Source organism: Rana temporaria, chromosome 8 (assembly GCF_905171775.1).
Source record: "Rana temporaria chromosome 8, aRanTem1.1, whole genome shotgun sequence".
NCBI classification, from domain to species: Eukaryota; Metazoa; Chordata; class Amphibia; order Anura; family Ranidae; genus Rana; species Rana temporaria.
Window position 1 is genome coordinate 62,997,643 of NC_053496.1, and position 13,653 is coordinate 63,011,295.

Genomic DNA, 13,653 nt, shown 5'->3' on the forward strand with positions numbered 1-13,653 from the left:
GAAGAGCCAATAGGCGGCTCTTCCAGACGCGAGTAGAGGAGAGCCAATCGGCGGCTCTCCTGACAGGGGGGGGGGGGGGGTTTGCGCTGATTGTTTATCAGTGCAGCCCCCCCCCCTTTTGGATCGCCACACTGGACCACCAGGGAGTGCCCCCCGGTGCTCAATAGAGCACAGATTGCAAAAAAAAAAAACAATGAATAAAATAAAACAAAATTGAATGCAATAAATGCCAATCAGTGCCCACAAATGGGCACTGACTGGCAACATGGGCACTGACTAATGATGCCCAGGAATTCCATCAGTGCCACCCAGTGTCCATCAGTGCCACCCAGTGTCCATCAGTGCCACATTTTAGTGCCCAGTGCCCACCTATCAGTGCCCATCTGTGCCACCCATAAGTGCCCATCAGTGCCGCCTATGAGTGCCTATCAGTGCCGCATACCTGCACCGCCTACCAGTGCCCACTGTGCCGCCTATCGGTGCCCATCAGTTCCACCATATCAGTGCCCATAATTGAAGAAGAAAACTTACTTATTTACAAAAAAAATTAACAGAAAAAAAATAAAAACGTATTTTTTTTCAAAAATTTCGGTCTTTTTTTAGTTGTTGCGCAAAAAATAAAAATCGCAGAGGTGATCAAATACCACCAAAAGAAAGCTCTATTTGTGGGAACAAAATGATACAAATTTCATTTGGGTACAGTGTAGCATGACTGCGCAATTGTCATTCAAAGTGTGACAGTGCTGAAAGCTGAAAATTGGCTTGGGCGGGAAGGTGCGTAAGTGCCTGGTATGGAAGTGGTTAAATTGATTTGCAATATTAAAGCTTCATGTGATATATTTTTAGCTACAATTTGAACAGCATTCATCCTAATAGTGTGGTTTTCTGTTACGTTTTCTCAAACAAATGGACAAAGTGTAGGTTTAGATAATAAAGTCACCAGCTACCACCCCCAACCTAAATCTGAGAGGCCTCTATACACAAACCTCAGGTCAAAAAGGTGCCCCCGTTTTACTTTTATAGTTATGGGAGTGATGAGCTGTATACAGCATGAAAGGATCCAGTCTCCAGCATGAAAGGATCCAGTCTCCAGTATCAAAGAGCTTTTCTTCTGGTCAGTCGTCGTATAAATGTGATGGATGTCAGTCATTCTGCTGAAATGCTCAGTCACAGGAATGACAAGGTTGGAGAATCAAAGATTGTTCAGTAGGCAGCCGAGTCACATATGTTACAATACGCTTCAAATAAACTGGCCACAGAATGCATGCGATAGAAGATCCCCAGAGGAAGAGAGATCTTTACTACGATCACCCAGAGAGTGAAACCATAGAAGGATTGTTCAATCTGGCTGACCAAGTGTGGACGGGTACCATAGGCATAGAGGATCCAGACCTGTAGGATGTACAGAACGAAAAGTTATGGTTTTTGGTCACATAAATACTTTCATAGAAATAAAAGTCTAATAGAGTTTGAGGTGCCAATCAGAGCATGTGAAGACATTTGGCAAACTACTAATCATATTCAGTAAACACTGAAATTGTGCAAAAATCTGAAAGTTCACCCACATTACTGTGATAAACGTTTTGTGCAATTAGGATCAGTAGGAGGCAGGGACGTCTTAATGGCATCATGGGCCCCTGGGCAAAGTAATGCTCTGAGGCCCCTGCAATGGAGACAGTGCAGGTAAACAGACATCAAGTAGGTAGGAGGCAGGCCTTTGGGTGGAGCTCCGCATTAACTACTTGAACAATCATTCTATACAGAAAACAAACAGTGGAAAAATACTACATACCGTATTTATCGGCGTATACCGCGCACTATTTTGCCCTGAAAATCAGGGCAAAATCGTGGGTGAGCGGTATACGCCGATACCCGCTTTCCCGCCACGAGTTTGAATACTGCGCCGGCATATACCGAGCGCAGTACACTCGTGTATCTTCGGGCAGTCTCGGCGCTTCTCGCGCTGACCTCCTGAGCGTACAGGACGTCAGCGCGAGAGTTGCCGAGCCTGCCCGACGATACACGAGTGTACTGCGCTCGGTATATGTCGGCGCAGTATTCAAACTCGGCGCGGGAAACGAGCGGGGAGGACGCGAGGACGCCGCAGAAGGACGCCGGACCCGACGAAGAGGACACCCGAAGCCGCAGACGGACCCCGGACCCGACAAAGAGGACCCCCGGAAGCCGCAGACGGACCCCGGACCCGACGAAGAGGACACCCGAAGCCGCAGACGGACACCGGACCCGACGAGGCCGCCGATGGACGCGGCGCAAGACACCAAAACTGTAAGTACAAAAAAAAACGTTTTTTCCACAGGATACGGGAGCGTGTTATACCACGATAAATACGGTACATAAAGTAACAAAGCTGTCCTGTGCATATAATATATCTGCTAGATTGATGCCTCCCCGAGTCCCCAGCACTATGACCCCTCTACACCCAAGATATCCCCCCAGCACTATGACCCCTCTACACCCCAGATATCCCCCCAGCACTCTGACCCCTCTACACCCCAGATATCCCCCCCCCCCGCACTCTGACCCCTCTACACACCAGATATCCCCCCCCAGCACTCTGACCCCTCTACACACCAGATATCCCCCCCAGCACTATGACCCCTCTACACCCCAGATATCCCCCCAGCACTCTGACCCCTCTACACCCCAGATATCCCCCCCCCCGCACTCTGACCCCTCTACACACCAGATATCCCCCCCCAGCACTCTGACCCCTCTACACACCAGATATCCCCCCCAGCACTATGACCCCTCTACACCCCAGATATCCCCCCAGCACTCTGACCCCTCTACACCCCAGATATCCCCCCCGCACTCTGACCCCTCTACACACCAGATATCCCCCCCCAGCACTCTGACCCCTCTACACACCAGATATCCCCCCCAGCACTCTGACCCCTCTACATCCCAGATATCCCCCCAGGACTCTGACCCCTCTACATCCCAGATATCCCCCCAGCACTTTGACCCCTCTACACACCAGATATTCCCCCCAGCACTGTAACCATATACCATAAGATACCCCTTGCGGCTTCACGTCCCAGGTTCCCTGCTGCACATGCGCAAAAAGCGCTGGTCGTCCTCACTGGTCCCTGCGTGTTTCCCAGAAGACAGTGAGGGAGGACAGTGTAGGTGCCGGACATGATGTAGGTCACTGCGATCACCGCGGTGATTTATGCCAGGAAGTGGGAGCAAATACCTGTATTACACAGGTATCTGCTCCCCCCGCCCCCCGAAAGGTGCCAAATGTGAGAGGGGGGGGGATTCCAAAAAGTGGAAGTTCCATTTTTGGGTGAAACTCCACTTTAAAGAAAGAAAAAGAATGCAGCCATCGCATCTACAGAGTGGTAGCCGTAATATAATTAAGGTTTGCTTTTGGTTTTAATACCACATTAAAAACTGCTAATATACATCTATACAGAACAGGAGTGCCTGTATACTGCATAGGCACAATTACCATGTGTAGATTTTTCCCTATAACATAGCATAGCTTCACTTTTTAAATTCTGGTCAGTTTTAGGTTTGGGTAAAAAAAAAAAAAAATGTAAATGCAAGCCAGCGAAGTTAGTGTTGAAATGAGCTTGATCCACTACTGCCTCCTCCTGTTCCTATAGGATATTGCGGTACTATGTTTTATATAGCAGCGTTTCTCAAATCCAGTCCTCAAGGCACCCCAACAGGTCATGTTTTCAGACTTTCTATTATTTTGCACAGGTGAATTGATCAGTTTCACTGCCTTAGTAATTACCACACCCGTTTCATCTGATGAAATTCCTGAAAACATGACCTGTTGGGGCACCTTGAGGATTGGGAGTTGAGAAACACTGCTATATAGAGTATATCTTTTATTTTATTAAAACTTTGACATGTCACACAGAACTAGCTAGGTGCTGTACCTAATGCACCTAGCCAGTCTCTTTCATATTCAAAAATAAATAAATATAATAACTACTAATATACCATAAAGTTTTAATGCATAAAATGCAACTTACTGATATATTGTAACAGATTAAAAGAATTGAAATGTTTTGGAGAATCTTTCTTCTTGTTCTGAAAAAGGACTCCTTCCTCTCTTCCTTTGCTATTTGTCTGCTATGAGAAGTGTCGGTCACAAGGTTTCTAGGCTGTACATTTTTGGGTCCATCTGAGTCCACCAGGGTTTTAGAGCTTCTTGGGCTTGCATCATTCTCTGAAAAAGACCACCTGCGGCCACACACTGTGTTCACCATGCATATTCCATTTTGTGTGTTTTCAGTCTCTGTATCCTGGGACATACATAAGACCATATCATCACTTGACATTGGCGTTTTAGTTTGTGCTGGCTCAGAGTAAAGTGCTTCCGTAATAAAGAGATTCTGACCAAGAACCTGGATGGTTTTACATAGAGAAAAGCAGAGATCCAGGATATAGAGGTTCCCTTCTATGTGCAGGAAGAAGATTGCCACCAAGGAGAACACAGATACCAGTAATGGACCACATGAGCTTCCCATAAGAAGAGTAATGTCCAGACTTCTTACCACGCTCTTGGATTTATCATCAAACAGAAATCCTCTCTGAAGTCTACAAGTGACAATCCCAATGACAGAAGCAATGAACATTGCAGACAAGAGTACAGAGTTAAACAGATAATAGATACGTAGTGCTTCTGGAACTGTTGTGGGGGACTTGGCGAGAACGCCAAAAGAAATCATGACTCCAAACGTTGCTGAAATGGCAAAGGCTCCCAAGATCAACCCTATAAAAGCTCCATTGATGTGAAGCGTGCCCTTGGTTTGTGCTGAAATTGCTGGAATATAGGCTGTCTTTCCTGCGTTCTTCCAAATAACATACAGCATTGTAGAGGAGAAGAGACTGAACTCAATATTGAATGGGTGCAGGTAAGCTGCTCCTTCAGAGAAGATATGGCAGAGGTCTGTAGTGCAGACACAACTGTTTGTATACCATCCAGGAGCTGAAAAACCAACAAATGTCAATCAAACACAATGTAACCAACATTAGTCTAATGCCGCGTACACACAACCGTTATTCATATCATGGAAAAAAAACGATGTTTTTCTTGACGCAATTCCTTTCAAGCCTGCCTTGGATACACACGTTCATGCAAAAAAATGCTTGAGAAAAGCACGGTGACGTATAACACGTACGACGGCACTATAAAGGGGAAGTTCCATTCGAATGGCGCCACCCTTTGGGCTGCTTTTGCTGATTTCGTGTTACCGCGTGTTAGTAAAAGTTTGGTGAGAGACGATTTGCTCTTTTCAGTCTTCCTGCTTTTGAGTCTGTTACATCGTGACGAATGTGCTATCTCTATTACAAATGCTAATTTTACAAGAACAAGCGATCCCGTCTCAAAACTTTCTTCCGAGCATGCGTACACACGACCGTTTTTTACGGCGTGAAAAACGACGAGAAAAAATAGAGCAGGTTCTAAATTTTTAACGGACATTTTTCTCGTCGAGAAAAATGCTCTGGAGCATACACACGTTTTTCACGACCAATTTTAAAAATTGCATTTTTCTCGTCATGAAAAACGGTCTTGTGTATGCGGCAGAAGACCTTGCTTATTTTTTATTTACCTGGGCCTCACCACGGCAAGAGACATTTGTAGGGATGTATGAAGCTCCCATCAGACTAGGATATCTCTAAGGCAGGCCATAGAGGGTGGAAATTAATTTCCTGTAACCACGGGTTTCAGGAAAGAAGTTCCTTTAATTCCCCCATCAACATCGGCAGTGCCGACAGGGGAATCCCTCCTGCCGAGCCATTGTCTGCTCCTGGCAGGGGCGGACAGTGGAAGCTATAGCAACCACTGGTGATAATCGCAAGTGAATCTAGCAGGCTGATTGTACCCATGTTGATCGTAAATTTAGCCTGCCCACACACGGTTCAAATTTGGAGAATTCAGGGGTCCTGTATAGCCATTTTCCATTCAAGTTTTCCAACATTGTAGCTCGCAGGCAATATACACCAGGCCTTTTACCCTACTCATACAATACCTATCCCACTAACATGGGCGTCCACAGAACTTTTTATGGAGGGGGGCATCATTTAAGGGTCACCCTTGCTCCATCCCTTTTTGACAATGCCATGAGGGGAGGGCCTTAGTCATTATCACTGTGCCCGTCCATTGCAGCTTCACTGTGCCCATCAATTGCAGCCTAATGCCCCGTACACACAACCGGTTTTCCACGTCGGAAAAACTGCGATGAGAGCTTTTTGTCGGGAATCCTGACCATGTGTATGCTCCGGACTTTTTTCCACAGGAAAACTGGCGGAAAAAAGAGAGCAGGATCTCTTTTTTCCCGTCAGGAAAAAATCCTAGCGAGAAAACTGTTCATCTGTATGCATTTCTGATGCGGGCACCCTGGACCTAGGCAGCGACGAGTCCTCCATGCTTCCTTTGACCTCCTCCTCTAGTCCTCCCCTCCGTAAGCGTTTCCTACACCACTCCAGTCCTCAGTCCACTGGAGGGGACAACATCAGAGCTATGCCGGCCGGATCTATATCTCGATTCTCACAGTGACAGTCTGCACTCTGGCTCTGCACTGCACTGTAGGGAGGAAGTGTCTCGCTGGAGGCTGGAGCCAAGCAGAGCCATTGCATTGGATCAGAGCAACAGTACCAGCGCCAGCCAGCAGACAGCGGTCACTCAGATCAGCAGAAGTAAAAAAAAATAAAAAAGTCAGCAGTGGACCCTTGCTGATTCCAGGGGGGCAAGTGCCCCCCCCTTGTTGACACCCATGCCCACTAACATACCAAAAGCCCCACAAAACAGGATTTATTTAGTAAGGCTTTGTGTAATAGAAAATAAACAAAATGGTGAAGGAGACGAGAATGATATCAGTGTGTTTTTGTAAATTAAAGCGGTACTCCGCCCAAAAGGAGAAGTTCCACTTTAAGGCCTCCTCCCCCCTCCTCTTTACAAAATGGCACTTTTTTGGGGGGCTAGGAGATCTGAGTGGAAGTTTTCCTCTCTCCCTTCCTCCCAGCAGTCTTCTCAGACATGTCACAGGTCCTAGAAGGCTATGGAACCATTCCCAAAGCTCACTGGGCACCAGGCTTTGAAGCTGCAATCTGTCACAGCTGGGTACCCATAGTTGAGATGCCGGCGCAGAGGACAGAAGATCGAGGGAAAGAACGGCTCGGGTGAGCCCATCCTGGGACAGGTGAGTGTCTGTTTATTCAAAGTCAGCAGCTACAGTTTTTGTAGCTGCTGACTTAATAAAAAACAAAAATCACTGGAGCTCCTCTTTAAGTATTATAATTTTGTCATCCTTATACCATGTTTTATTTATGACTATTTTGTAATTATTATTAATTGGAGGATGCAGCTGATGTTCTTCATTCTAATGTTTATAAAGTACTGGATTCCAAATTAGACCCACCAATAATACAACATGTAAGGAGCCAGGAAAAACTGCCAGTGCAGCGAAGACAGACACACTCTGCATTCTATAAAGAGCCGTCACATCTCAAAGCTCTAAGTTTGCACAACCTTTGCTACCATACCCTTCCTCCATCTTACTTTCAATGATATTCATCTTCTTTTTTTGAAGGTCATAAATTTCTTCCAGCTGTTTCATAGACTCATCAAGGACAACGCTCATCCACATTAATATATTTGTGGCAAGTGTATGCATCAGACCGAACCTGTCAAGACAAGACGTTCAAGAAATTGAAATATGACAAATACCTAAAACTAAATATTAAACTTAAAACCCACACATATGTGATGTCACAGTAGCAGGCAACAAATTCAGTATAATTGTAGCACTGCCCCCATAGTGATTGCTGTGTGTACACTTCCCTGGGCTTTTCCCCTTCTTATCTTGCAACCATCCTGATACAGAACATGCTATCTAGGCAGTTTTGAGTCAAGATGACTGCCCAAATTTCTTGGCATTTCATTATCAAATAGAGGCCACCCATCTCCAAGTTGGTTGTCTGGACACCATAATACGAGACAGACTAGTCTTCTATGGTCGCCTACTGGTCGGAAGGAAAGGCACAGCTCCACCTTCAGGTTGGCAGATATACCGCAACCCACCCCTTGCCCACAAGCAGATAAGTAGTTATTTACTATTTCCAGAAAATATATATTTGCCTACAAATAACATACAGAAACTAGGTTTTCACACATACAAACATGTTTAGGGATATTTACTCTTTATGTGTAGCCAGTTGCATTTACACCTATACTTAAAATTACTTTAAAATTATGGAGTTTAACTAGTTTTTAAGTTTATTAAAATACTTTTAATAAACACTCACCTGTCTCACGGTCCAGCGATGCGGCCGCCCAGAACCTCATTCCTCTCCCTCTCTGCCGGCATTGCAAGTGTGGGCATCCAGCTGTGACAGCTTGCGGCTTTACAGCTGGGTGCACACTGCACATGCGCGAGTCGCGCTGCGCCTTGTCAATGTTCGGGCAATTTTATGTGACCTGTGACGTGTCCCAGAAGATTGCCGGGAGGGAGGGAGAGAGGGGAGTCACCTAGGCGGTGAGAGCGGAAGTGAGAGCTGGGTACCTGTCAAAATTAAGTACCCCCCCCCAAGAAAAAATGACATGCTAAATGCATGTAAAGGGGCAAGGAGTGCTTCTTTTGGAACTCTGCTTTTTGATAGAGTATGGGAGGGTTATAGCCCCTGCAAAGTTTTTTTTTTTTTTTTTACATCTGTGCCCCATTAGGGACATTTTTCAATGGTTCCTGTTCCATAGCCATGACAAGAAGTGAGGGAATCCCTGGTTGTCACCAGGGGCAACAGAACTAGTATCTCATTGGAAGATTTCCCTGCTGTTCTTTTTCTGATAACCTAAAATTTGTGATTTTAATTTTAATGGTAAATAGGACAAATAGAGAGAGTGAATCTCCCTAATGGGGACACAGAAAGCAATAAAAACTGACAGGTGTTCTGATCCCTCTTCAATGTATACTAAATTAAATGTTTGGACTGCAGTTGCACTTTAAAATTGCTGTAGCACAGAAACGTGAACAGAGGAGCAGTATATTCGGCCCCAGCCATTACCTGTTTAGGGATTGTTTTTCCTGAATACATACTTTGGCATAAAATGAAAGCAAAGAGACCTGAAAGAGAAAAAAATGATGAAAATAGCGGTTCGTACTGTTGTAGCTCAGTGGACGGAGCATTTACATTTTGAAAGTTTCAACTATACTATGATGAAAGATATCACTATGTACAACACTTTTTTGTATATAATATATTGTATTTTAGACTGAAGTAAAACTGTATTTGCTAGTAAAATTATAAAGTTTAAAAGAAAAAAAATACATTGTTTCGCTCAGTTTACCCACCTGTATAACTGTGAATACGGCCTGAACAATGGGAAACGAAGTCACCACTATGGATGTGCACTGATGTAGCTCATGGTAATATCCAAGTGTTAAACAGTCCAGCACCAGTGTGGCCAAAGCAAAGAGGCACAGTCCACCTGCAGCGTAGAAAACAGGCTCAGTCACTGACTACAGCAAGAAGTGAGAAGGCAACAATCAAATGTTGGCAGCATCCTTCCATGAGGAGGCCAAACAGACAATGACTGCTAGATTTTAAAAGCATCACCATATTCTACTAATACCAGTACTGTTCTTAGATGGAAGAGCTTTATAAAATATGTATCTCTAGAAAACGTTTAGCTTTTATTGCTACTGGGGAGATTCGCCCAGGCCCGTCGCTACAGGACAGGCAAAACAAACAATTGCTTGGGGCCCCGAGCTGGCCTGGGGCCCCCAACTTCCCCTTCCCAGGCTGTAGTGTGACCGAGCTCCTCTTCCTTCCTCCTGGAGTCCTATCAGTCCAGCCGGGTACTGCACGTGGTACAGGAGATTCAATTTCCTGTTCTCGGCCGGACTGACAGGAAGTGCACACTGAGTGCTCACAGGAAACTGAATCTCCTGTAGTGCGCGGTACCCGGCCCGGCCCAGGTACTATCTGATAGGGGACTGGGGACCCATAATGATGTAACACCGGACTGACAGGAGGAAGAGGAGCTCCGTCATGCTACATCGGCTGCCTACAGGGAAGAAGGAGAGGTGAGAATAGAAAAACATAGGGACTAGGGAGGGGGTGAGGAATAAGAGCATGGGTGTAAAAAATTAGTGTAGCTATAACGTAGGCTTTGCGTGCGGGGGGTTGCTTGGGGGCCCCCATTTTGCTTGGGACCCCCAAATTCCTTTAAACGGCCCTGGATTCACCCTATGTGTTATAGTGACCACTGTCACTAAAACTCCAAAAAATGGGGAATCCAAAAGCTAACGGTTGTCACTGTTCTGCTTACTGGGCTTCTATTCGGTTTACTTATGTACATGTGCTTGAAATAACATGTTGAGTTTTCTTGATGTACACCAAGCTAGTTATATGCAGAGCGCAGGTGCCACCTACTGTTCCCTTTCTGGTATAGCTTTGCCGTTTGTAGAAGTTACATATTATATTCTCTTAGAATGTGTTAATAAAGTTGTTAGGAACCAGTGCATTCTGGGAGAATTCTCTAGAGGAAGGGACTCGGCTTCCATTTTAAGAATCTACAGCGTCAGGAAGGCATGTTTTCTTCAATCTCTCGCAATCACCTAAGCTTAACAAGTGAGTTATTGTTATCCCATTCTGTGTTATAGAGCATTGTTTATTATATGGAAAATTGTACTGATGTTTATTTGATCAATTTGCAGTTTCACCTGGCTTGTTCCAATAAATTTAAGTTCAAAGAAATATGGTATCTGGAGTTTATGGAGCAGAAAGCTCCCTGTCCTAGAGACAGAACAGTCACCAAAGCAAGAGGTGAGTGAAATCTTTCAGTGGTGGCATCTGTTACAAAGACAATTTAGAAGGGAATTTCCTCTTACTTTCCTTAGAAATTTTCTTTCACCTTTGACCATAAACAAATCTTCTCCTTCTCCAAAAGAACTTCTGCTCTTTAGCCCCCTTGTCATCTCCTCTAAGGCCTCGTACACACGGTAGGTTAACCAGAGGACAACGGTCTGAAGGACCGTTTTCATTGGTCCAAACCGATCGTGTGTAGGCCCCATAGGTTATTTAACCTTAGGTTAAAAAAAAAGCAACTTGCTTTAAAATTTAACCGATGGATTGCTAACCGATCAAAACCGATCGTTAGTACGCACAACCATCAGTTAAAAATCCACGCATGCTCAGAATCAAGTCGACGCATGCTTGGAAGCATTGAACTTCGTTTTTTTCAGCACGTCGTTGTGTTTTACGTCACCGCGTTCTGACACAATCGTTTTTTTAACTGATGGTGTGTACGCACGACAGACCATCAGTCAGCTTCATAGGTTAACCTAGGACAACGGTCCTTCAGACCGTTCTCCTCTGGTTAACCTATCGTGTGAACAAGGCCTAAGGACTTCTCCAGCTCCTCTCGCTTCCTCTGAAACTCCCTACTCAAATCTGTATCAAAGATCAAATCTCTTCCCTCTGCCAATCCCTAAAAAATAAACTGATCGTTTCAGGGAAGCCTATTCTGACTTTACCTAACAACTGGAGTATTCGTTTCTTTATCTGCTCATCCCTCACATGCATTACCCTTTGTATCACTTACCCTTCTCTTTTAGATTGTAAGTTTTGACAAGCAGGGAATTCCTTACCCTCATTTTAAATTGTAAGCTAACTGCTATTTCTCTTTAGTTTGTACAGCATTGCAAACTGTTGGCGCTATGTACTGTAGATGGTGTATAAAAATAATAATAATAATTAAAAAGGATACAAGCGACTTTCAAAGCAGTTGTATTGTTTACAACAATTTTATAGTATTTTGGGCACCCATAAAGGCCATACAAGGGAACACATACCCTTCAACCAGTTGGCTCCAGCCTGGTGATCTTGGTACATCTTAATTTTTTTGTTTTTCGCAGATGTCCAACCGAACCAAAGCATCCAAGTTGAAGAGGTTAGCATTAGTATGGTGAGAAAGCCATGTACATTGTGGGTTTGTTGGCTGTGGCGATGCATCTCTGCCAAAAGAACTGCACTGCCGAAGAAAGTTAGGAGTGCCAAATAGAGCAACGAGAGTAGGATGGTGGTTCTGGGGTTCTCAGCGCTGCGCCAGGTCTCCTTCTCATTCTCTGTGCTGCTGTTACCAAGACTTAAATCCGAACTATTAACACCCCTAGTGGAGATATCAGGAACTTGGAAAGTGTTGACTTCGTTGGAGTTCATTGGAGCATTAAATGTTATCCTACCGGAAAAAAAATAATATATGAAATGCATGTCCTGTTATTGGTTTGAAGAATAACTTTGTGAAGATACATTTTAAATTAAATGTGTTGCCCAACAATCTAAATTTAACAGATGCACTTTTGATTTAACATTGAAGAGTAATTGGAAAAAAACAGATGACCATACAGGTTTGGCATCTAGAATTAGGAAGGTACAATACGTTCCCTGGCTTTTAGCATGCAGGATTGATTCAGTGCAAATTAAAAAGTATAATGATAGTAAACTATAGCTAGCCAAAACTTTTTTGTTTTAACATTTTTGGAAAGAGTAGGGTATGGCTATTCATATCAAGTTTGTGTTGGCTTCTGTGTGGCATTGGGTAGATTTCCTTTCACCTCCTGTCCTCACCATCCTGTAGACACAACATGAAGCAAGATGAAATCTTTCAAAACTGAGGAAAAAAGCCCTTTTAGATAGCCGTCATGGAACGAGTGTCCCTGTGGGAAGATTCCCTTTGTAATAAAACCTGAGGGTGCTCTAACCCCTCACCACCCTATCCAACAAAAAGGGGTTTGGCTTTAGCTCAACTTCAAAAGACATTAAAATGTAAAGAAAAGCTGGTTTATTGAAACATTTTCAAAAGTATACATGGGAAAAACGTAACTATATAACTATATTGATTTGTTAAAAGAAAAGTTTTTTCTTTCATACAGAAATGTTACATTAATGTGAGTAGTACACTTTTATTTGTGTATATTTTGTGGACTTTAAACATGGTTGACTTTAAACTTCAGGAACTCCAAAATAAAATAAAAAATACTTTATTTTTTTGAAGTCAGTTAGTCAAATCTATGGTTCTTAATTTTTTGTTAAATTGGCTATTTGTGAACACCTATCTCTAACCTTATGCAGGTACCTTTTGCTGTGTATGCCAATTATTACAGTGACTGTTCCCATCTGGGGTGTTTTTTACTAAAGGAAAATCCACTTTGTACTACAAGTGCAATCGCTGTAGAGCCGAGGGGGACGTGCAAGGACAATAAAAAACATCATTTTAGCTTGCACATGATTGGATAATAAAATCAGCAGAGCTTCCCCTCATTTCAGATCTATCCATCTGTGCACTTTGCACTACGAATGCAAACTACAAGTGCAAAGTGGATTTGCCTTTCGTAAATAACCTCCATGGTGTCTCTTCATAACAACACGTTTTTTATGCCGACTCTTGCTGAATATTGTGTCTCATACACTATACAGTATTTTGTGCACACATTTGTTGAGTTGTTTGGACATTAAATACTTATCTGGTATAACAATCATGTGGTTTTGAAAGTATATACTTTTTTTTCACATAAATGTTGGCATTTGACAGTTAATGGCATCATAAAATTCATAAATTATGATAATTAAAAATATCTAATTTTACCTTTTGTGTTGCACACCGTTAAG

General features: G+C 43.7%; 1 protein-coding gene across 1 annotated transcript; it reads right to left on the minus strand.

Moving 5' to 3' along the window:
- Nucleotides 1–742: 742 nt before the first annotated feature.
- On the minus strand, nucleotides 743–12,399 carry LOC120947006 (proton channel OTOP2-like). Its single transcript, XM_040361908.1, has 6 exons — nucleotides 11,838–12,399; nucleotides 9,333–9,469; nucleotides 9,046–9,104; nucleotides 7,544–7,668; nucleotides 4,011–4,969; nucleotides 743–1,392 (listed from the first exon to the last, which is right to left on the minus strand). The coding sequence occupies exons 1-6, from the start codon at nucleotides 12,253–12,255 to the stop codon at nucleotides 1,204–1,206; spliced, it is 1,887 nt and encodes a 628-aa protein (XP_040217842.1). The 5' UTR covers nucleotides 12,256–12,399; the 3' UTR covers nucleotides 743–1,203.
- Between the last annotated feature and the right edge of the window lie 1,254 nt (nucleotides 12,400–13,653).